Source organism: Macrobrachium nipponense, chromosome 11 (assembly GCF_015104395.2).
Source record: "Macrobrachium nipponense isolate FS-2020 chromosome 11, ASM1510439v2, whole genome shotgun sequence".
Taxonomy (NCBI): domain Eukaryota; kingdom Metazoa; phylum Arthropoda; class Malacostraca; order Decapoda; family Palaemonidae; genus Macrobrachium; species Macrobrachium nipponense.
The window spans coordinates 84,122,272-84,147,336 of NC_061087.1; the positions used below are offsets into that span (position 1 = coordinate 84,122,272).

The 25,065-nt window shown below is 37.8% G+C and overlaps 2 protein-coding genes across 8 annotated transcripts in view; both read right to left on the bottom strand.

The window, feature by feature from the left end:
- The window catches only part of LOC135206663 (GDP-L-fucose synthase-like), a 184,907-nt gene extending 180,078 nt beyond the window's left edge, over window positions 1-4,829 (bottom strand). For 2 of the 6 annotated variants that reach the window (XM_064238035.1, XM_064238045.1), the window contains exon 1: window positions 4,658-4,829. The gene's annotated coding sequence lies outside the window, so the exon portion shown is untranslated. The remainder of the gene's footprint in view (window positions 1-4,657) is intronic. The other 4 variants (XM_064238089.1, XM_064238080.1, XM_064238054.1 and 1 more) reach the window with 2 other exon arrangements.
- Window positions 4,830-6,061: 1,232 nt separating this feature from the next.
- The window catches only part of LOC135207438 (GDP-L-fucose synthase-like), a 33,624-nt gene continuing 14,620 nt past the window's right edge, over window positions 6,062-25,065 (bottom strand). For both annotated transcript variants that reach the window (XM_064239195.1, XM_064239288.1), the window contains exons 2-7: window positions 16,487-16,625; window positions 15,352-15,466; window positions 14,106-14,234; window positions 13,210-13,401; window positions 9,334-9,481; window positions 6,062-6,809 (exon numbers count right to left, since the gene is read on the bottom strand). In XM_064239195.1, the coding sequence (XP_064095265.1) occupies window positions 6,574-6,809; window positions 9,334-9,481; window positions 13,210-13,401; window positions 14,106-14,234; window positions 15,352-15,466; window positions 16,487-16,620 (954 nt within the window). In that variant the 5' untranslated portion in view covers window positions 16,621-16,625 and the 3' untranslated portion in view covers window positions 6,062-6,573. The remainder of the gene's footprint in view (window positions 6,810-9,333; window positions 9,482-13,209; window positions 13,402-14,105; window positions 14,235-15,351; window positions 15,467-16,486; window positions 16,626-25,065) is intronic.

The window sequence follows — 25,065 nt, forward strand, 5'->3', positions numbered from 1 at the left end:
CAGAGATGCCAGCAAGGCTGAGCCTGTTGTGGAGGATATTATGTCTTTGGGCAAGTCCATGGGCTGGCAGGTCAGTGGTGACAATGTGGAGCAGCACAAGGCAGTGCTCATCATAGAAGTGCTGCAGACCTTCGAGGGAACAGCAACAGACAACAACTGAGAAATTGTCTTGAGAGGAAGGAGGAGGAGGGACAGGTGTCCCATAGTTTGATAATAAAATGAATGTGTCAAACATGGAAGGAAATGCAAAATGTCCTTGAAAATATAACCTTACAAAGCTGTAACAAACTGTTATAAACATGCTGAATGACAATGATATTTCTCACTTTCAGAGAATTTTACAATCCAAGCAAAAACAAACATCACTGGACAGGTTTTCAGTGAGAAACAAATCCAGTGAATCTCAAGATGACAGTAGTAAAAAGAGAAGCACAGAAGCACAGCTGCCTGTTGTTTTTATGGAAGGGGATTACCCTTCCAAACAATAACATCTCTTATCCTCTTCACCATCCTTACCACCTCCCATATAGATCATCAACTCTCCCAATCACATGATAAATTAGAGCAAATTGGCATCTATTTCATCTAGTATTTACTTTGTTTTTTAAAAATTAATTTTAGTATGCTTCATTAGTTAAATTTGAGTTAAAATCTTTTATTTGCTGAAATGGATTAATCCCATTCCAATTATTTCTTGTTGGACAAATCCACTCTGTTTAAAAGCAATTTGCTTAAAAGACAGCCTTCTACAACATAAGCCTGTTTCCTGAGGTATGACTGAATTTGTCCATCAGAACTATTTTGTCTGGTGATACATCTAGTTTTAATGGTTATTTATTTTCCATTAGGGTTAGCTTTGGTTTGGTAGTGGCTGAGCTAGCTCAATTTGCATCAAAACATGTTACTTACCAGAAAAACTTACACGTAACCACATTATAATCCATTCAATTAAAAAATACATTCTAGCCTAACATAAAGTGCCGTGTCCTACCTGACTGAGGGCTGTACTAATGAAGTTTTTCAAATGTCATTTTATGAAGGGAATTGGCTTTCTGTATGTTCAAAAAATCAGAAAATGACCTCTTCCTTATACAAAAATGCAAATCTCTCAAATCCCTCACTATGCGTCTTGACGATTGGCATGATCGATTAATTGATTTATGCTATTCAAACTGGTGTTGCAACATCTAAAATAAATTTAATGGGAAATTACAAAGATAAATAAATAAACTTAAAAGGAGTCTTGTATAAGAAATATCTATACATACACACACACACATAAATATATAAAAATGTATACAAATACATAATCATATCTGTAAAACTTATAATAAATATACATATACATATATTGCCAGTAAGAGCTTACCACACCAAGGCAAAGTTGGTTATGTACTGCATCGGGGTTTTCACTGAAATTAAATGATGTGGAAAGGACTAATTATGTAAAGAAGTAAACCTAGTTCTGGTTGTTGTCACATGATAAGAAAGTTATCCTACTTTTCAAACAGTGTTCACATGTAGACCATCAATGTTACATTACAGATATCTACTGCAAAATTTGAAGAAAAAAAAAATAAAAATGGGAGAATCTAGTACACAAATCCAAAAGAAAAGTGAAATTATGATAACTTTAGGGAAAGCAGTGAGGCCAAATCAGAAAAACAAGCTTGAAACAAGTGATGTACTGATGATTAACATAAAAACATAAGACATATTAAAGCCACAAAGCAACTATAATGGTGGCTCAGGAAACAGCAGGAATGATCACAACAATCAAAAAATAAATTCAAAAGGAAGGAAGAAATGCCATTGTTTTCAAGTATAAAAGCTACTACATATTCCTCTTTTCCTAGTTATAGTAAACCCCACTTTTCATGTACAAGTCTCAGGTTTCCATAATTCCTTATTTGGTATATATGATCTTAAAACCAAAATCAGCTGCAGTACTAAGCTCTGTATTTCAATCAATTCTAACACATTTCTTTTCAAAATCAAAGCCATGAACAGGGTTCACCATGTTTAACTAATGGCTCATTAACATGAATCATTGGTCAATAGTAAGAATTTGGCAAAAATAATTTAAGAATTAACAATGCATTTTTTAGCTAATATGGTGTGTTTAGAATCAGTGAATATTGTGTAATCTGGAAAAGACATCAAATTCATATTATTTGGATATGTGAGAGAATTCAATAACTTGTATGACTACTTAGAAAATAAGTTATTTCAATGACGGGTTTTCACAGTTTTAGGTGTAATTTTGAAATATTTGGCATACATTTTTGTCAGATATAGTTAGTTAACCTATTACGACCCCTTTCCTTTAGTCTAACAATAATGGGGAGCCAGCAGGGTCATGGTCAGTACCCTAAGGATGAAGGCAATAAATGATTAGGTATTTATGATTTACAGCACTACAGGTCTTGCTAGTTAATGGGATAAAGCCCCATCCTCTGGTCAGGTAAGACTAGAAACAAAAGACCCAGCAGGCTGACACCATAGGTTAGATTATGTTAGGAAAAATTAGGTAATATTTTACCTCATACAAAAAATGGTTTTCCACTTTGGCTTCCATTATTAAATAATCCAAAACAAGGTTAATACAAAACCGATACTCCAGAATCGTACTAGCCTAAATTTCAGTCTTAAAAGTAATAGGTACTGCATATTTTTTACACCTATGGTAATACTGTGCGATTATACTTTGATCCCTTTCAATACTGAATTTAATACTATTATATATGGTCACATGATGGTAATTTTTCATCTAGAGAGCAAGTGAACATGTTGCAAATTTATCAATAAAAATGTAAAGGTTTGCTTCATCTTCTAAATTTTCCAGATGCTCTATTGGTACTTGAACAGTGTTTGGGGAGCTGATGGCTTCTTGAAGTGCATATGCTATTCACAAACACTTGAGCTTTTTTTTTAATGCAATAATTACCATTTAAAACATAAACTCTTCTGCCTAATTATTCAAAGTTTCAGACTTTGCCCATTTTTCATGTTCAACTAGTCAGTTGTGTGTAAGAAATGCAGATGTGATCATACAAAGTGAAATACCAAATGAAGAAGCAAACCAACTCTGTCTTGAAATAATCCTTCATCTGATAAATTCCTCTTCTCCACAAAACAAGCTTGGGACTCAAGGAAATATGTGGCTTATAACTGTTAGCCTCTAAGATTTAAGTTATCAGTACATTGTAGGCAATATTAAGGGGCACACAAGTGTGGCTTATTTGATAGTAAGGACAGTGTGCAAAGAAAGGTTGAGATCACAGATCCAAAGTTTCTATAACACGCTTCATACAAAAGTCAATGTCATATCTGTTGCAAACTTACTGTTACTGAAGTGTTTTCTAATGAATATTGTTACCTAATAGGATATTTTCAGAGTTGTTTGTCTACATTTACACTTGTCATGGAATGGAGCTCTCAATCAGAATTTGTTTTGCTAAAAGCATTGTGGGTAAGAATGGATTAGTACATATCTGGAACATCTGTTATTTTCACCCAGAACTGTTAGCACAAGGAATAATGTTGAAATGTGATTGGCTGTTCTAAGTTTCAGAAATGATCTGGGATTTTGGAAATCTGTCATTGCTTGAAAAAGCCTGCTTCAGTCTGCAGTCATGATGCCTTTGGTTCTTTTGTGCTCTTGTAATGGGGCCCAGCATCCTAGATTAGCGCAAGTAACAGGGGGTGAGCCCCTTTGGTCAGGTTAGGATACAGCCCCTTATGTTAGGTTAGGTATGGGGTATATGGTTAGATAAGGATCCAGTGTTCTAAGTCAGGAGGACAAAGCCCATTAGGGTTAAGTAAGGACACAGGCCCCTAGGTTAGGTTAAATTAAACTCATCCTTCTAATTCACAAATTTTGTGTTTTCATTCACCAAGTTGAACACTGTACCCTAACCTGCTGGAGGGGGGGGGGGGGGGGGGAGCTTACACCCTTGTAGACCCTCCCCAGTGCGTCATAACCCCTCACAACTCTTTCTACCTCTAGCAGTCATTTTAGAAAAGGTAAACTCTGCTTCGGTAACTAGAAGTTTACAAGCCAAAGAGGCACCATTTTTATTACCATCCCCTGGGAATGAGCATAAAAACAAATGATGGTAAAATATCATAAACAATAACATATAATAAATGCAGAAAATAATACAGTCAACAACTGGCGGGAACCAGGCCACGGTAGAACCTAGATTCAGGTTTACAATCCCATTAGGTATTTCACACCCTCAGTTTCACCTCAAGAGGGAATAGGTAGGGGATAATACTAGGGAATAAGTCTGCAAGGCTGTTAAGGAACATTCCCGTGAATATGACAGCCACTGGGGATAGGGGCATAAAATATAAGTTATTTTGCCTTGCTTAGTGCTATAGTAGTCCCTGGGGGTTAGTTAATTACAAAAATATGATGTTTTTATAATAAAACACGGTTTTAATTATACTAACCCAGTAAATACACGATCAGCTATGTAATTACTGAGTAAGTTACATAATTAAAATTGGGCAAATTCCTAATGTGCAACCCAAATATACCTAGTACTATAGGAAACTAATTTCCAAAGACGTGCCCGACGGGGAGTTAGTGTTAGGTACCTAGATTTACCGGGCCTAGAGCCTTTTACTAAAATAGGGTAAACCGTGTTACCTGACAATGACACGACAACCATTTTCAAGTGTTCGCAAGAGTGCAAAGGGCACCTGCGACATTCGTATAGGTAGATATAATATATTGTTCATCTTGGTTCACTGTGACTGTTAGCTGCAGACTTGTCGCAGTGCTCTGTTGGCAGCTGCTTTGGCAGGCAGCGGCTCAACAGGCGGCAGCAGCAGCTGTTGTGCTAGTAATAGTAATCATAAGGGGTCTTCTTCGAAACGGCTCCTTTGTTCGTTCGCTTTAGTTTTCTAGTAATAGTTTGTTTTCAATATGATACCACATGTTTTTTTTTTTTTTTTTGTATGAGTTCCCTCTTATTTTCATTTTACTCTCTATATAAATCTATGAATAGAGGGATATCAGCTATTAGCTCCTCTTTTATGCTACACGAGGCTAAAACTGTTCCACTGTTGTAAGCAAGGTAATTAGAAGGAAATGTTCTCATTTTCAATCACCTCTGCATAGTTGTCTCATAAATTTCGTATGAAGATTTTTCATACCATTTTCCTTAATTTTTTCATTGTTGATTTCTCAATTACATTTTCCCCCAAGATTTGTTATCTCAATCTTTATTCATTTTAATTTTCCTTGACTTTATTTTACTTAATTCCTTCATATCTATAATTTTTTTCTTGTTTTCGTACTGGAGGAGCCCATTGCTGTTACTGTTGTCGATATGCTTCTGATAGTGTAGTTTGCCCTTTTTAAAGCTTGAGTTGTTGGATGAAGACCTCATATCAGATGCAGCAGTAATAATAGTGGTAGTAGTAGCAGTACTAGCAGGGATATTCCTAACTGTAACGGTGCGATATCTCGTTCTTATTTGCCTGTTAAATTTCTCTGTAGTACCATATAATAAATTATTTTCATTGTTCACATGCCTCTACACATGTGTATCTAGAGTAAAGTATGACAATCAATTATTATTAGTTTTCTTGGAATGGCCACTGCAGGAAACTAAATTTACACGTTTATATATATATATATATATATATATATATATATACAATATATATATATGTGATATATATATATATATATATATATATATATATATATATATATATATAATTTAGGCCAAAGGCCAAGTACTGAGACCCATAAGGTCATGCAGTGCTGATATGGAAATTGACAATAAAAAGGTTTAAAATGTGTGTATATATATATATATATATATATATATATATATATATATATATATATATATATATATATATATACCTGTCTCCTTTTGAGTGGTACCACAGTCACCGAAGTATGTAGACACACTTTCAAAATTATACAATTTTGATATTAATTGTAAATTCAGTTTTTTTTCCTTAATTATGGGATGGGGACTTATTTCATAATTCATAGTACGAAATTTCAGTTTGTTGGAAGACTGAGACTAATAAGTTTGCTTAATATCATGTTTCCGACAGAGAGATCACAACGAATAATATACAATCTTGAAACAGTGCATTTCAGGCAGTTGAAGAAATAATGAATTGTTCATGGTTCAGGATTAGCTTATACAATATCTTATACAATAAATTAAATTCTTTACTACAGCAAAACAATTTTTCCATGATAAATAGGCAGCTTGTCAACAAAAGCTAAAGAATAAATCGAAGTTGTCTGAGTAACACTTCAAGCCAAGAAAACCACCAAATAAAGGTGCTAATTAAGTCATGTCTACCCTGATAAGCACAGACAAACAGTACATTACATAACCTAAAACACTTAAAGCCATGATTCAATGGTATTCACACGTGAATTAGTTCTTGAGAACAATACTGACAAACAATAGCCAAACTCTGCAGAGCCAACATTTGGATCGTGGCAATGCTAAAAAAAATAATAATAAGAATAATAATAGAAAATAACGACAGTACTGAACCAGGCTAATCTTGGATTTGGCGAACGGTTTAAGTTCTTGCAATGTCATAATTATCTTCAAACCAGCGTATTGTCTCTCTGATTCCTTCTCTTATGGGAGTAAACTTGAAATCTGGCAGGTACTTTCGAAGTTTGGCCGTACTGACTGTCTTCTTGTACTGACCATCGGTCTTCGTGTCGTCAAACACAACCTCACCTTTAAAACCGTATTCCTCCACTATTACCTCGACAAGTTCCCGTATGGAAATTTCATCCTTTTCATCAACTGTAAAAATAAAAATCAGTCAAGAGATTAAATAAGGGAAAAATTGGTGATGGGTTTCAAAGCTACTGTAAATGTTTGGGAAGAAAGTGGCCAGGAGATGCGTGTCAGGGGAGCTATATTTCCTCCCATAAGAGCCCATACAAATTCTAAGCGCCTCACAGCCCATAATTTTCATCCGATTTTCTTTATTCAGAAAGCATCTAATTATCTGACACTTTCTTAAAAATTTGAACATATTTTTAGTATACTCCATTATGAATATTAGTATATGTTGTGAATTAAAAAAAAAACGACAAAATCTAGGATGGGGTACCAAAATACTATGTTTATTCTATAAGGAAACACTCAAATAATAAAATGCTTTTTGCATTAGAAAATCGGATGAGAATTGTGGGCTGTGAAGCATTTTGAGTCGAAAAATTTGGTTCAGAGATAATCGCGTTTGAAGTTTTTCAAAATTTGCACTTAAATAGCTCCATGAAAATTTATCTGTATGTAATGAAATTTTGACACAATCTTCCTTTATATATAGTATACTGCACAATGAAGTATAATATTGCAGTATTACCATGTCCTTTACCTAATTTGTTAGCCTAAATATGAAGCCTTTACCTCATTTGTTGGCCTTCTCAGTACTAATATCTTAATCTTTTTAATTTTTGGCCTTTATACGTATTCAAGTATATATATATATATATATATATATATATATATATATATATATATATATATATATATATACATACATACATACATATAATACATACTACATACATACATACATACATACATACATACATATATATATATATATATATATATATATATATATATATATATATATATATACATACCATACATACATACATACATACATACATACATACAACATACATACATACATACATATACATACTACTATATATATATATATATATATATATATATATATATATATATACTATATATATATATACATACATATATATTTAATTATTTAGCATGAGAGCGTGAATCCGCGAATAAATATAATTTTTCTTACTTTATCCTTAGTGGCTGGTCCGTACATTTTCTGAGGAGCCTCAGTGAGTGACAGAACAGAAAACTGAATGGAAGGGTAGACAATGATAAATTGACCCCCTGTTTCCTGGAATATTTATCCGCGCATAACGAAGGCGCCTCCAGGCGCTAAAATAAGAGCTGAATACTGTTTTATTCTCATTTTTAGTAACAAAATACGAAAATATAGGCTTCCAAGGACCGAAAACAGTAGTTAACTAATTTTTTTTTCTGGAACCCTTCATTTCGGAAATAATCCCTTTAACAGCGTCTTGTGTATCTTGGCGGACACCCGACAAAGTACTATCCAGACCCAACATTAATTCGCTCACAAGCTGTATAACAAATGCATTATAATTGTGATAAACATAGCAAATAAAATCAGCTCAGGATCAGTCACTACATACTGGAGTCACTTACCTCTCTTATTAATTATATTCTCATGGAGATAATTACTTCAGTAACAAAGCAGCAATATCCGGTCTACTTACCCAATCATAAATATCCGCTCATCTCTAGCCTCCAGTTATGATGACTAAACTTTGTCGTTACTAGATGCCCCTCATACTATGGGGTCTCAGACTCTTTACACATTTAATTTCCAGCCATCATCTCCCACAAGACTCATTTAGTTACACAAAAATGCTCAGAATTTACTGGAAGAACCCTTCATTTCGGAAATAGGTAATCCCTTTAACAGCGTCTTGTGTATCTTGGCGGACACCCGACAAAGTACTATCCAGACCCAACATTAATTCGCTCACAAGCTGTATAACAAATGCATTATAATTGTGATAAACATAGCAAATAAAATCAGCTCAGGATCAGTCACTACATACTGGAGTCACTTACCTCTCTTATTAATTATATTCTCATGGAGATAATTACTTCAGTAACAAAGCAGCAATATCCGGTCTACTTACCCAGTCATAAATATCCGCTCATCTCTAGCCTCCAGTTATGATTCTGACTAAACTTTGTCGTTACTAGATGCCCCTCATACTATGGGGTCTCAGACTCTTTACACATTTAATTTCCAGCCATCATCTCCCACAAGACTCATTTAATTACACAAAAATGCTCAGAATTTACTGTAAGACTCATTTAGTTACAAAGAAATGTTCAGACTTTATCAATTCTAAAAGTTTTACACCAAGAATCTTAATATTAGCCATTTGCTATATAACTTGCCCACCCAAGAGCTCGTATGTCAAGATAATTTTGTGTTTTATAAAAAAAAAATGCATGTCTAATAAGATAGCAAAACGTGAACTTATAAATCAAAGGAATTTGATAAAAGTGAATTGACTTCTGAAATTCTAATTAGTAGCTGATATAACAACGAGTTACAATAAGACTGGGACTTGTGTATGATAAAGACTTTAATGATAGACTCGTTAAAGATACTCAGGTACTTAATAAGCAATTAATTACAGAAAAAAAGATTACAGTCAGATAACAGTACCTGACAAGAAGATGTTATCTTCTTCATCATATTCTCTAATTGCCCATATCACGAGCTGGGCCAAATCATATGAAAATATGAACTGCCGGAGAGGTTTTCCTGTTCCCCAAACTACTAAGGGAGTATTGGCTCTTTTGCACATGCGAACCTGCAAGTAAATTTCCTCGTTAACAAATAGAGACGCACATTTCATCAATATCCAGAAGCATTTCCTATGTCCAAAGAGTAAAACAAAACACAAAACCGTTAAGAAAAAGACTGAGTCTTTGTAGAGACACCACTCTTCAGAATATATAAAGGCGTATATTTCGAAAGAGAGAGAAGGAAGTTGCCCCTCTGAAAATTCAAACATTATCTAAGGATTTTGTGGGTGTTTTGTACATATACATTTAATTTCCTGTTAAGAAATGCAGTTTCAATTTTATCTACAATTTTTGTATATGTGCAGGTAAAGAAACAGATTATTATAGAGAAACACTACAAATCTGCAATAAGAAGCACCTTATTTTGAAAACGTACAAGGGCTCGCCAGAGAGGGAGGGAATAATCCCCGTGGAAGGCTGTAGTACATAAAACCGAACAAGTAATACTAGTTTGCATGAAAGATTCCTTTTGCTATAACTCTGAAAGAGAATATTAAGAAAATGACATAGAAGACGATTCTCATCATCTGCTCAAAGATTTGAGAAGCTTTGTACAAGAAAATAAAGGAATGCAATTAAGGAACTACTGTGAGACGTAAAAATCACAGATCTGTAATAGAGTGGCACTGGTTCTACTTGCAGAACACACTACAAGCCAAGGAACAGTTAAGGGTGCAATTGTTCTGACCCCTTTTACAACCAGGTGGGCAATCCGGATCATTCAATCCACTGATATTTCTGTAGAACTCTGCGGTTGATTAATCTTCCGTATAGGGATCTTAACTAGCACTAAAGGAAGCATTAGCGAGAGTGGCAGCTTTCATGGAAGGTTACAGTCAAATCAGAAAAAAAACTGGAAGCTACCAAATACGCCGTCCCATGGCTGATACCAGCAAAGAACGAAAACTTATTCCTTGTTGTTTAGTAGTAGGGTAAAATGATATGAAATATGGCACATGCTTGAGTTAAGCATTTGTTGGCAGAAAGGTTGAATAACCACGAGAGAGTTAATTTTTTCACTGTAATTAGAATTGATGTTATTTTAAAATTTACTGCAGTTTCTAGATTGACATTTTATTGTTTACCGAATTATTATGGGAATGACCGGCACAAACGCTATTTTGAAACATCTTTAATCAAGTTTAGTATTTATATTTATCTTTGGCAAATAGGGACTGTGAAGGGGGCACATGTTTACTATCGAAAGGGAAAATTGGTAAGCAACAAGTCTTCTTTATTTATGATAAATCATAGACCACCGAGAAATATATCCAGACTTTCATAGGGTTCCCCCCTATGGATTGGCTTTTAACTGGGTACTGAAAACTGGAGAAAGGTAATGTTAATGAAATTGGACAGCTTTGCAGGTGGGAAGAGACCAAGGAGGAGGCTATAAAGGCGAAGGACAGAAAGCAATGCAGATGAGGCCCAAGAAGGGACACTGCAAAAAACTTTAAGTGTCACCTACAAGTGGCACCTCTTTAGGGGCAAAAGAAAAGTTAACTGTTTGAATGAATAAAACAAACATAAATCAACTGCGAACTTCAAATCAGTATGCAAAACTTCCTTAAGATTTGATGCATGCACGACATGAAGTACTAACTCTGAAATTGCCAAATAAAGTTCTCCAAGTATTCCATGACTGAAATACTAAATCACTATAATATAAAATCTGTGCAGGTATGCAAAGACTGCAATATATATATATATATATATATATATATATATATATAGATATATATATTGTTACGAAGTGCTAAGTATCTGGTTACCATTCATCAACTGTTACCTCACAAAAGCCAGACACCTGAACCCTCATCACAGGTATTAAACGACTGAATACTCTAAAGGCAACAGTGATCCCTTAACATCTTACCAGTATTGCAGAAAATCAGACTAAGTTCATCAAAACAGGTGTGAGGTAATCTTGTAAGTAATTAAATTAATCAAAGGGCATCACTCCATCAACAATTTTAAAAGTCTAAGTATTTCCCTGATTTCAGAAGTCTAAGTACTTCCCTGGTTCTTAGTCACTTCAAGTAAATTGAAGGAAAACAGATTAATCACCACTCTATGTTCCTACCTAACATAAATATAATCATAATTAAATGCAAATATACTGGTGTAAGACAAAGAAAACACTTATAAAAATTTTAAATACAAAAATTTATTATTAAACTCAAAGTTTATAAGTGAAGTTCACAATATCAGGGAAAATTACAGTTACTTGAAAACAAAGTAAAGTTTAATTAATTCTTGAATCAAATCAAGTAAAATTAAATCAAAATTAATTTATCACAAAATTCAAGAAAATTAATTAAATCAAAATTCAAAAGTGTTAGGCAATAATTGAAAATTAGAAATTAATTCACAAGTGCTAAACAATAATAAAACTTGAAAAGAATTCTAAGTAAATGCAAATTAATTAACAAGATTTAAATTTAATTAAATGTGCAACGACTAATTAATGAAAATAACTAAGTCAATTAAATTGTGAATGTAAATGAAAATACAGAAAAATGTGGACAGTATCAAAATAAAAAGGCACACTTCAACAAGAAAATGAACAAATGCAAAAAAAACGAAACAAACACAAAACGCAAAATTTTGCAATGTGTAAAAGTGTAAATCTTTTCACTCAAAACATTGTAACCATCAGTTTTTACCAAACCTTCGTAACCATCTGTTATTAGTTATTAGTTAACCACTGTCCCTATCCATTATTAGTTGTTATCTAACCACTGTTCCCATCAGTTATTAGTTGCAACTAATAAAAATACAACATACTTTACCTTTTTGGTATACCAACTTCTTTCTTTGCTGCAGTCTTGTTTTACACTTTCACAAAAACCAGGCGCCGTTACAACAACAATGTTTGTTCAGATTCCACAAAAAACACTATTTAACACTAAATAAACTATAAGAAATATCAAATATGAAATTCTCAAGTTACGAGTGCCCAATTTACATTACGTTAATATAATCTCAAGGATGTCGAGAGAGAGAGAGAAGAGAGAGAGAGAGAAGAGAGAGAGAGATAGAGAGAGAGAGAGAAGAGAGAGAGAGAGATCTGAACGCCTCGAGTATCGAAGATGTAATGAAATTCTCTTCCTTACGGAAGCTGGACAGTGGATGACCCAAAATGTTTTTGGGCAAAAATTCTTTCTAGAAGCTTCGAAATCTTACGCAACTTTACATACAAAATGTGTAATCTGCACGTGGCACTCGGCAAAGACATACACGTATGAGACGATACTGTTAAAAAAAGACATGTACTCGACTCAGTCGACCGAAGCAGAAGCCCCTTATCTTACTTGATGACAGATTCTCAAAACACAAATGAAGTCTCGAGCTCGCTTATCAAACATGTTGACAGATTAGGAAAGCAAACTGAGATCTCAGAGTTCCTCTAATCTCACAGTGCTGACATAATAGGGAAACAATCGTAGTTTCGAATGGACAAAGAAAATCTCTCTCTTTCTACATTCTACATTATATATATATTCTTTTACATTATGTTATGCAAAATCTGAACACACATTTAAAACATCCTATCTCTAAGCTATCTAGGAATCTGAAAAAATGTTGCACAATTCTACATAACATTTTATACAGTCACAGAGGAGATATATGCATTTTGAAAGTAACAATATATAATTATATATATATATATATCTATATATATATATATATATATATATATATATATATATACACATTGGTAACACCTCACCTTATTAATCAGCCCTGGTATGACATGGGCATCCTCCACGGAAAAAATGTCATTAGGTCCGTATATGCTGGTAGGTATGACTGATACGAAAGGACATCCGTATTGCCAACGATAGCATTTGTTCATGGCATCAATCGACCGTTTTGCGAAGGAGTAGCCGAAATTCGACGGGTGAGGAGGACCATCGTGAAGCTGGAGGATGAAAATAGTTACACTCTACTTCAGTGATTCTCAAACTGGGTGCCGTGGCGCTTTGGGATGCCACAGACAGTGCCTAGGGGTGCCACAAGATAGTCATGAATTTTGTCTTGGCTAGATCATCCTCTGAACATTTGTAAAAACGTAAAGAAAAATTGCAGAAGTCTTCATATGATTAATTATATAATTATTTGTACAGTATATTTCTGCATGTACGGTGGGGTGATTTTGGATTGAGTATCGATAACAATTTTATTCATGAAATAAGTTAATTCGTGTGTTATGGTGGGATGGTGAAGCAGGGGTGCTACGGTAATGATTACTTCAGTCAGGATGCCATCACTTAAAAAAGGTCGAGAACCACTCTTCTACTTCATAGGGCTCGTATTTACAGTGGTTCTGCACACAAATGGCTTTCTTCATGATTGTAAATTTTAATATCCTAATATAACACAGGTTGGCACTGATGAACTTGGTAGTCTGAACAAATCCCTCAGGGGTAACACCTATATATTTCAGGCAAACACCTTTATGTATTGCACTCTGAATTGATAAAAATTCTTTGGAAATTCACTAGTACTAATTTTTAATCATGATCGGGCTCCCGTGGAACATTTCTTATGGTTGCGGATGCAGTCTCCAGTATCATCAGTAATACAGAAAGGGCAAAAAACGAAGAAAATTGAAATTACACTTACCATGGATTCAGTGATTGGATAAGTGATCTTATCTGGGTAAACGCAGGTGGAAAGGCAGGAGATGAGTTTCTTCACCTTTATTTCTTTACATACCTGGTACACATTCAGGTTAATCTTTTGGTTTGTCAACTGAAAAGGTAACCAAACAGTGGATATGAGGTATGAGTTTCCTGCCACGTTGTTGCGGTTCAACGTTTTCAATCAAATCATAGCTTTTTCTTTCTTATTCTCAAAGACATCGTTTCAGGGGTGTGTCTATCAGTTGTTAAATGAAAGTTATGCTATTATTTAAGGTGATGCTTCAGCTTTCAATGCAATTCTGAATAAAATTATGTGCTATGCGTTTGTGGGCTACATGTATGTAGGTATTATGGGACTGTGGTTTACAACCAATGAACGCAAACAAGAATCAAAGGAAAGGCACACACAAAAAATCTAGTGAGAATATAAGTAAAAGGAACTGTTACACAAAATGCATACTTAAGAGTGATTTGAATCCTAGTTTCTAATTTTTTTAGTAGTGAAGGTCCTGTCTTGGAGATACCAACCTAACAAGGTTAAGAGAATAACAATATAATTATAATAAACCTCATTAGATGCATTAGAGGAAAGATAGGAGGAAAGATAGGCCTATCAAACCACAGTCATTCTCTCATGTTTGTGTTTTATGAGGTGCATTAAGAAGTGTTATATTGCTTTTTTCACATTTAATTTCCTGTTCCACAGCTGGGCATTCAATCATCAAGGTACGGCATTACATTTCTGCCCGTTCCCTTTCTTTAATAATATAGAATCTGGATGTGAATCTTTTACGGAATATGCTGAGAGTTAAATTTTTTATTTTCACAGTCAGAGAGTATGGTAAATACCCATGCAGTTTTGATAATCTTTACATTTAGAGGTAATAATTCATACAATTTTCTCTCGCTCTCCTTAAGTTTCCTTTAAATTGTAGACCAAATTATTCTATATCTTATCCTTTAACTTCATAAATCAAAGGTTGGCCATACAACACATGGAGTTGCTATTCTGCTTTAGCCTATGATGACTAACCAGTGGACAGTTTCCCAGTAGTCTTTAGACTAAGGCGTGCGCGTTGGGGAAATACCAATATACATGTACACAATCAAAGAGCATCATTTATGAAAGGTGACTGACGGAAATGAGAGGTGAAAAATTCAGTATACTACTAACCTTCGTGAGAATTCATCTCTACTTATTTATGCAATTTTCATTTGAAACTTACCAAGATATCACAGGTGTTCTTCATATTCTTAAACACCCCTCCGACAATAGCAGCCAAGTGGATGACATGAGTTGGCATGTGCTTCTCAAAGATGGTGCGAGTTTCATCTATCTCTCTGAGAGCGCAAAAATATTAAAACCAAAGTATTAGAAAGAGGATTCAATGTTTTTCAGAGCATTATTTTGTTATTCTTTCCTTCAGGAACTTTTGGTAAAAAAAAAAAAAAAAAAAAAAAAAAAAAGGGAGGGGTGGGGCGGGAGAAGTATGTTAATTTCTAAAGGAACATTTTCCATCGAAAGGGAGCTACTTAACCCAAAATATTTTTATGGTAAAATGCTATAAAGTTTAAGATTATGAAGGATTCTAGGTTTTTTTATTGTGGTTAGCAAAGATAAGGCTGGGGTAGTTTTCAAGGATATATAAAATACAGTGCCACTGCAATTCTTTCACATGAAAACAATGCAACAACTTGAAAAAATACATCCATTACAAATACCGCTATTAAATTTCTGACCTAACCCGACCTTTTCCTTACTGCATGTGTCGGGAATCAAAACAGAATCACAACTAACTATCTCAGGTGTATCAGCATTCTTGGGCAAGTGGTTATACACGCGAGATGAAGCCTACGGGAACTCAAAATTCCCGGCATACCTTTGTAGAAACTACTCTTGAGAGACAGTACTGATGCTCTTTGTAGTCCCAGTGATACTACATCTTTTGGTATTGAGGTTATTTAAATAAGACCTTCATTTTATCTCTGGCAACAACTCGAAGATGAAGACCGTGAATGAAAGAGGAAGTTAGATCCCAGATCGAAATAACCTTTGGTGTTGTGATAAATAAATTTTCGAACTGTAGCAAGAAATATGAATACAAATGACAGGAAAAATACCATGACGAATTTTGGGGAAAAAACAGGACATAATGCATAACCAAGTCTATACAATTTATCCATTGCTCAATTTATTCCAAACACTAATGCTGCTAAAGTCTTGGTTGATAAGAGTGAAAGTAATGACTAATGACAAGAATAAAAAGTGCGTTTGCTGGTGAGAGAGAGAGAGAGAGAGAGAGAGAGAGAGAGAGAGAGAGAGAGAGAGAGAGAGAGAGAGAGAGAGAGAGAGCTGCTTACCTCAAATCAGCATCTTTAGAGCCAATAAATATCCATTCTTCACCGGGTCGTTTTTTCTCCTTGATGACTTTCTGGAGAGCGTAGCCGAGCATACCCGACCCTCCAGTCACCAAAACTGTCATCTTTTCTTCCATGATTCCTTTAAAAATTTTAATGAAAGAATTGGTCAGTGGCACTGGAGGCGGATCTCTTCTAGATAGTGACCCCTAAGGATTTCCGGGGGTCGTTAACTAGGACTGTTATTTCTTATAATATTTACAGTCTTTTGTGTTTATGTTTTTACGGTCGTCATTGGTGGATACATACCCGGTTAAAACTCGTGAAGGCCACTATCGTTGGAGGCTAAATTATCTTTAAAGAATGGCATTAAACGTGTACTTTCAAAATATAACTGACAGTTTGAGAAACTGTTTAAGATTGACATATTACTGAAGCAATTTATAGTGTTCCTAAGTATACAAACTAGAGCCGTTTATATAGGAGTATCCTTCAGCGGGAGGTGGATCGATCGTTAAACTTGATAACTAGGTAGTTAAAGGGGGGAGGGGAAGAAAAGGTTCCACTTGCCTGGTCAACGCTCACTTTTTTACTAGGCCACAGAGACATAGCTGAGAGGTAACGAGGGCTTTAAGCTATAAAAGGCTCTGGTTTGTACACATAGGAAATACAAATTACTTTGAAACATTCGTTATTTGTTGCTACGTAAGTACAACCTATTGCCTTTTGTATAAGAGATTTACCCCAATGGTGGGAGGTCCTTTCGACAACAACTGGAGTTGAATCAGCCAGTGAGTGCCATGCTCCTTGTTGTGTGGCCTCCTATCGGGTCTAGTAAATGGGTTAATAAAGTCATAGACCCCTGGGCTACAGTAACTGTGCAAAACAGGAGGGTACTCGAGTAAGGAAAATCTCTGGAGAACCATGTTATCCCCAAGAGGGTCTCATATTGATAGCTAGCTAATTCTGTCTATCATCAAACAAGGGGTTCATAACAGGTATTTTGTTGTGGTTGTGTTCCTTGTTTGTTGTTGTGTTGTTGAGCTGTGGTTGTGTTCCTTGGTTGTTGTTGTGTTGTTGGGTTGTAGTCCTTGGGTGTTGTGGTTCTTGGTGGTTGTTGTGGTGTCTCAGTGACCTCGACCAGCGGACTGCACAGGATAGCCCGGAGTATCTGGAGTGGTTGGGTAAGTACATGTGTTTTGAGAGTTTTTGTTTTTTGTGTTTGTGTTTTTTCGTTTTGTGTAGGTAGGTCAATTGTCCTGCATATGCCGTAGTGTGAAGAAGAAAGTGTGACTGGGGTGAGTTGGGCAGCTTGAGTGATTAGGTTAATGGGGGGGGATTTAGCCAGCTTGTTTTTTTTAGCTTGTGATCCCGCCACATTATTTTTTGACTCCCGAACAGGGACTGTTGGTGCGGCAGCTGCAGGACGATTGGGGTAGTATTGAGTTGTGTGATTGGTGGAGAAAGTGAGGATGGAAGGGTTGAAGGAGATAGACAGGCTAAAGGAGGAGCTGAGGTTGGCGAGGGAAGCTAAGGAAAGGTTGGAAGTGGAGAATGATAGGTTGAGGGTAGAGTGTGAGGAGCTGAAGAGTGAGTTAGAGGAAATGAGAGGAATGCTAAGGAGTGCGAAAGTGGAAATGAAGGAAGAGGTGAAAGGAGCGGAAGAGAGAATGGTTGAGAAAATGGACAAAAAATTCTTGGTAATGATGAATGCAGTGCAAGAGATGATGCAGGAAATGATGAAGGGATTCATGGAAGAGGGAGCTGTAGGAGGAAGGCCTACTGGGTCTTGTGACGAGCCAGGAGTGGTAAAGGAAGCGAAAGAGCGAGTGGATGAGAGTACGAGTGACGAAAGTGATTTTGTTGTGATAGGTAAGGGGAAGACACAAGAATAAGAAGGGGGCTGAGGAAAAGAAGAAGACTAAGGGAAAGAAGGTTAGTAAGGGTGATAGATAGAATGAGACTAGGACTGAATACATTGGGGAAAGCGCTGAGAGTGATTTAGATAGCGGTGAGTGGAAACAGGTAGGTAGAAAGAAGGGTAAGAAGAGTGTAGTCAGGAGTATGGACGTGAGTATGGAAGTGGATTCGCTGTATCTGGAAGAGGGAAAGAAGGGTCAGAATGGAAGTAGCGAAAGTGAGAGTGAGAGTGAGCAGGAAGTATGAAAGGCTGTGTATATGAGAGAGGTACCCCGATGTGCACAATTTGAGGAATATGGTAGTAGGGACATAGGGGACTTTTTTAGGGAATATGAGAGGTATTGTGAGGCAAAGTATGGGGATAATAAGAGAGTCTGGGCAAGAGAGTTAGGTAGCTTTTTTACGGGATTTTTGTTGAGTATGTATGGGGTAATGATGAGTGTAGGGAATGTGCCATATGAGAGTGTGAAAGCTAGGATTGTAGAACAGGCAAAGAGGATAAAGAGTAGCCTTAGATATAGGAGAAAGCAAGATTTTGAAGAAGCAAGAATGAATGTTGGTGAGTCGTTGTCAATGTATGTCTGTAGGTTAGAAACATTAGCCAGGAAAAAGTTTGGGGACGAAGGGATAAATGAGTGTAAGGAGATAGTGTGGAAGTTGTTGGCGACTGTACCAGAGAGTGTATATGAGTTTATAAATCTTAAACTTAAGGAGAAAATGCAATGAATGAATGAAAGGTTGACATGGAACGGCATTTTAGAAATAGTAGAAGATTACGAGCTAGATAGGTGTATGAAAGAGAGTAGGAGTGTTAGTGTTAGGACTGAAGTAGCTGAGGTTGTACCAGAGTTTAAAAGCTATAGGGAGGCAGTTTTGGAAAGGCCGAGGCAAATGGCAGAGCAAGTGGTAGATAGGAGCGTTAGGGCAAGCAACATGAGTGTAGTTAGCCCTAAAAGAGATAGGAGTGCGAATGTTGGAAGAGTAGGGTCAGTTAGTCGTGAGCGAGGAGATCAGTGTTATAGATGTGGTAAGCCAGGACACAGGAAGAATGAATGTCGGTGGGCGTTAGGAGCGTGCTTTGGGTGTGGGCAAAAAGGGCATTTAGTGAGCGAGTGTAAGAAAGATAGGAATATTAAATGTTATAGGTGTGGACAGGCAGGGCACGTAGCTAGTGGATGTCGGGGTACCCGTATGAACATAGTTTGCGGCAACTGCGGGAAGAACAGGCATTATGCTAGGATGTGTAAAGAACAGCGTGTGAAATGTGTTGAATGTGGAATGGAAGGTCATGTGGCGAGTGTTTGTAGGCGAAAGAGGATGAGTCAGGTTGGGAATTCGGGAAACTAGGTGAAAAGGGGATTCAGTTGGTATGCGACAGTATGTTCGGGAGAATGTGAGGAGCGAGTGGTTGAGGGTGAATAAATGTGAGCCAAGTGTCAGTGAGCAAATGGGTCTGGAAGATCGGCAGTTAGTGTTGGTTGAGTATGGAAGAAAGCGGAAGGTGAGGAAAGTGAATGAAAGGGAGAAACGTGAACTGCATGATAGAGGGGTTAGTGTTAGGGTAAAAATGGTGGATAAGGCATGTAATACAGATGACTTTGAGGGGAGGAATGATACTTATAGCGTTTGCGGGTTTGAATTGTCAGGGTTTAGTAAAAGTTTCACCGCGAAGGGAATCAGGTGGTAAGGATGTAGTTGGCAGTATGAATGAGTCTCTTTGGGAGTTTGGCAGGAGTGTAAATGAGGTAAGTGATTTGGTGGCAGAGTTACGAGAGATATTCGGACAAGAGTTGGAAGGAGTAAATGAGATAGTGAATGGGATTTGGGAGGATGGTAGTGAGGGAGATGGTAATGGGAGTCTGACCGGAAGTGCTCTGGGAGAAGTGGATGGCGGTGTAACTGAAAGTGCATTTGAGGGCCCTCAAACAAGATCCTGGGGGTTTGCGTCCGAGCATCCGTGGGTGTTGCGGAAGGCTATTTAGTGTGGGTGTTGTGAGTGTAAGGAGACGTTGTTAAATGTAACGGGGGAGGAAATATGGAGGAGTTATGGAGTTTCATTTGACAACGTCTGTGTGTGTGTGAGGAGAGAGAGAGAGAGAGAGAGAGGATGAGAGATAGAGAGAGAGAGAGAAGAGAAGAGATCGAGAGAGAGAGAGAGAGAGAGAGGAGAGAGAGAGTAATTGGTGGTTGGATGGTTAACGACTGTATTGGCTGTTGGTGAGTTCGGGTTGTCTGTTGGAGTTCTGTGTTTTGGTTAGTTTTTTCAGAGTCTTTAGTGAGAAGCTGTGACAGCCAGTAGTGTTAGCAGGAGTCTGTTGAAGGCATTTTAGTCAAATAAGTTGTGTTTTTTTTGTGTTGTTGTTGTGATTCCTTGGTGTTGTTAGTGGGTGTGTGTTGCCTTTTTGTGTTGCTTTTTTTGTTGGTGATTGCTTGTGCAGTGGTATTTTGTTGTGGTTGTGTTGTTGAGCTGTGGTTGAGTTCCTTGGTTGTTGTTGAGTTGTTGGGTTGTAGTCCTTGGGTGTTGTGGTTCTTGGTGGTTGTTGTGGTGTCTCAGTGACCTTGACCAGCGGACAGCACAGGATAGCCCGGAGTATCTGGAGTGGTTGGGTAAGTACATGTGTTTTGAGAGTTTTTTGTGTGTGTGTTTTTTTTTTTTGTGTAGGTAGGTCAATTGTCCTGCATATGCCGTAGTGTGAAGAAGAAAGTGTGACTGGGGTGAGTTGGGTAGCTGGAGTGATTGGGTTAATGCAGGGGGGATTCAGCCAGCTTGTTTTTTTTAGCTTGTGATCCCGCCACATTACAGATAACAATATGGTAAGTCAACAAGCTACTTAAGTATGTAAATAAGGGCCGGCAGCAAGGGTGTGCCTGCACTCTTATTACATATTTCCGCCCTTAACGTCGGGGCGAGACAGTGTACTCATTTGAAATTTATGCTTACTCTTTGGAAATTACCGAGGGAAATGTTGGAGGTTTGTCCTTTATTTTTCCTCCAGTATTTCCTCTTCTCTTTCGTCCTCTCGCTAGCTTATTGGAAGAGGAGGGGGTTGTATGTGTTGTTAGTGTTTGAGGGATCTCTTCTCATTTCAGAGGACGGTGCCCTTGGATGTAAGAGGGTATCCTTATTTTTTTTAATCTTTCTTTTACAGGCTAACAGTGGTGATAGTTGTTTACAGCAGTAGATGGTTGGATTTCTCTTCGTATAGGCTATCCTCATTTTGCAATTGTACCTGTAACTCATAGCATGCTGTAATATTGGTCCTTGAGTGTGTGTGTGTGTTCCCCTGCTGAAAATCCTATTAATTTGCCACTGTTATCCTGGAATTTCATCACTGGACAATGCCTTCGCGGCTGCCCTGTGATTATTACTCTACTTCTGCTGGTAAATGTGCCTTATCCTGTAGAAGAAGTCTTGCAGAACTGGAGAAGAAGTCGGGGAGGAAGAAAGCTCATCAAGTGTCATCATCTTCCTCTTCGTAATCATCATATTTTTCTTCAATCTCCTCCCTTTCGACTTCTAAGGCTCCCTGCTGAAGAAGGAGAAGGTAGTTCCCCCTCCTGCCCTTTAAGAAGTCTCGTCACAGGACTTCCAAGGGTCTGCCCCCTCAAACTGAGGAGGCTATTGGGTCTTCCTGAGGCTTGCCTGTTCCTTATGGAACAGGAGCCATCATACTGTCCCCAGGGTCTAGCCTGTTAGGAGCTGTAGAAGCGTAAACTTCGGTTCACACTTCTGCTCCTAGTCCTAGAGGTTTTGCCCCTAAGAGTAGTTCTGTTTTGGGCGTTTGTTCACCAGATTCCCTGAGTGCTCGTAAATATATGGCTTTGCACGCATCTAGAGTTGATGACACTGAGTCCGCTCACTGTCACGACTCAGGCATGAGTTGTTCCGCGGGACCATGCATGCGGTGAGACCAGTTATTACAATGCCCCGAAATCTCACTGAATGCCTGAATTCCTTGGAATTTCTGGCATTCTCGGAGTGTTATGGTTTTCTATAATTTGCTTACACTCAGGCAAGATGGACTTCTCCAATAATTGTTATTACAAAGATCGGAAGTCTTGCTAAGTGATTAAATTCCTTGGAATTTTTGGTGTTCTCAGTGTGATTTGGATTTCTGTGATTTGCAAACACTCCGGCAACGGGTATTTTAAATAATAATGATTACAATAATCGGGGGTCTTGGCAAGTACCTGGATCCCTGGGTTTCGCAGGCACTCCCCAAGTGCTCGTCTTCATCATGTTGCCGAGAACCAGGATGAGACAAAGCTGCCTATTGTTGTCTGCAAGAGTTGGGTTTTCTCGCTGAGCGTGGGAATTCTTATGAATTCTAGCGCTCACTATCATGAGTGCTTGGGTAGCAAGACGAGCCTTTACCAGTACAGATGAGGTCGCTCTTTAGTCTGGTTTGGAGTTATGCAGAGCTCGGTACTGCATGCAACATCTAGGTGAATGGTCAAGTACTGTACTTGTGTCTTGGACCTTAGGGTCCGAACACATAGGACAGGAGACACAGAATCCCTCTTTATTCTTCTTCTTGGAGCTTTGGGCTTGAAGGAGAACAGTTGACGATTACCACTCATAATTATATAGTGGTGATCTGCTCAGCTCACTCGTCTTGGCTCAGCCAGCCAGCTCTGCCAAGCCAAGTGCTCGGCTCTACCGAACGAACTCTCTGCTCTTGATCAATCTGGTCCCTTGCCATGACATAGCACCCTCCCTTCCCGTTTTGCAATGTGTTTTCACAGGGGTCATCTTCGTCATCTGATGCCTCCTAAACTCGAGACTGAAAAGGGTCTGCATTCTTTCCCTTTGGAGGGAGCAGTTTGCTGTCTCTTCGGCTAACCTGCTCCTTCCGGAGTGAGAACCGGGATGTTATCCCCAAAATGTAGTGTCTCGGGAGCTCCAGGAGGTTGAACCCAGGTTGGTTCTCCTGTCTCTGGTTCCAAGGGCTGTGTCGGGTACTCGTGTACAAGTCTCTCCGAGTGTACAACCTGTATTGGGGGTTGTACACTGACAGTCAGTGATAGGTAGTCTTCCCTCTATCATGACAGTGGCACAGGGTGAGAGAGGGTACCGAGCTGTGTTGGTGGCTCGGACCCACCTGTGAAACCCAGGAACGGCTATTGTTCAGGTGCAAAGACCGATGTTGCTGTCCCTCAGGACAAGGCATCTGAAGGAGATAGGAGGAAGTTCTCTGTGTAGTCCTCTTCGTGAGGTTCGATCACAGAGGAGTTCAGAGAAGAGCAGGCAAGAACAGTTAATCCTCCTTTCTTTTTTCCCTCTACCTCCTGGATTACACCGGGATGAACAAGGGAATAAGAGGAACTCTATGGAGTTTACTACCCAGAGTTCGAATCCGAGAGACTGTTTTTGGTTCAATCTTAGGATCTTACAGAACATAAGTCAATCTGTTCAGAATGGATAGCACCGAGAAGTTTGTACGCCTCTCCAGTGCTTGAAGTAGTCGTCTTGGGTGTCCTGTTATCACCGTAGAAGTCTCCCTTTGAGACAGCTTCACCTTCACTCTCTTCATTAGAAAATGAAAGAGGTCTGCTTCCAGTCCTTATTCTTGTCTCTCGAATGAAGAATTAGGCTGCAATGTGATTTACAGGAACCTACCAGTACTAGTATGTTCTTGCAACATGTCTGTTATCAGATGCACCATCTGAGTAATAGGAGCATATCTGTAAGATAATTCTTCTGGTATGTGACAGAGACGAACATTACCTTCTCTTAATTAACCTGAAACTCAGGACAGACTTTCGGGCCTCCCAAGAGTTTCCAGTTTTGATTTTGAGATGACTAGTGGAATTTTTTACCAACAACACCACAACATTTGCACTATCATGGAATACACTACCAGGCAACTCAGTGTAAGGAGTTAAGCAAGGGTCAGAGTCCTTCTCTCTGAGATTCTGTTCATCTTAGTATTGTTTCTCCTCTATCACGGATTAACTACCAATTCGAATCTCTCTGCATTGCCATCACAGACTTAGGCCTTCGGTTGGCTTGGAATTCTCAAATAAGGCCCACGCCTCATGCCGTGCTCTATATTTGCCGTTGCAAGAATTTTTAGACAGAGGCGTATCTCATTAGACTCATTATCATCTTTCTGTTTATCCCACGGTATAATGATGTACTTCAGACAACATGAGTTTTGTCTTCTAATATACATGTTCTAAGTTGTAAAGTGTTTAATTATTCTTTGTTCAATCTGAATTGAAAATGAATGACTTTGCCTGTTCTGTGCCCGACTAGCTCTGCTTCCAGAGTAGATAAAAAACTTCCTCCCTGATCCAATCCACAAGAAGCGGTTCTTCAGGCAGTACAATCCCTGCATTTTCATTACTGAAAGACTCTCCGCCTTCATTGCAAGCACTGACTTTCTTGCAGAGCAGCAATGAAATAGCAGAATAACTTTTTCAATCCTCTGTAAAACAACAGGGATCAGAGCCGTCTTCACTGGTTGGTGACATTGATGGTATTTTTTCTATGATCAGAATCATGAGAGTACACTCCTCTCCAGTTCAACTGTGAAGACGTAGGTCTCCATTCACCTAAGTCATTTACTAAGTAGTATTGTTTCTCCTTAGTTGAGATTCAGCTACTGATGAGGAACTTCTCTGTCTTGCCATCACAGGGACTTCAGTCTCTAGAAGGC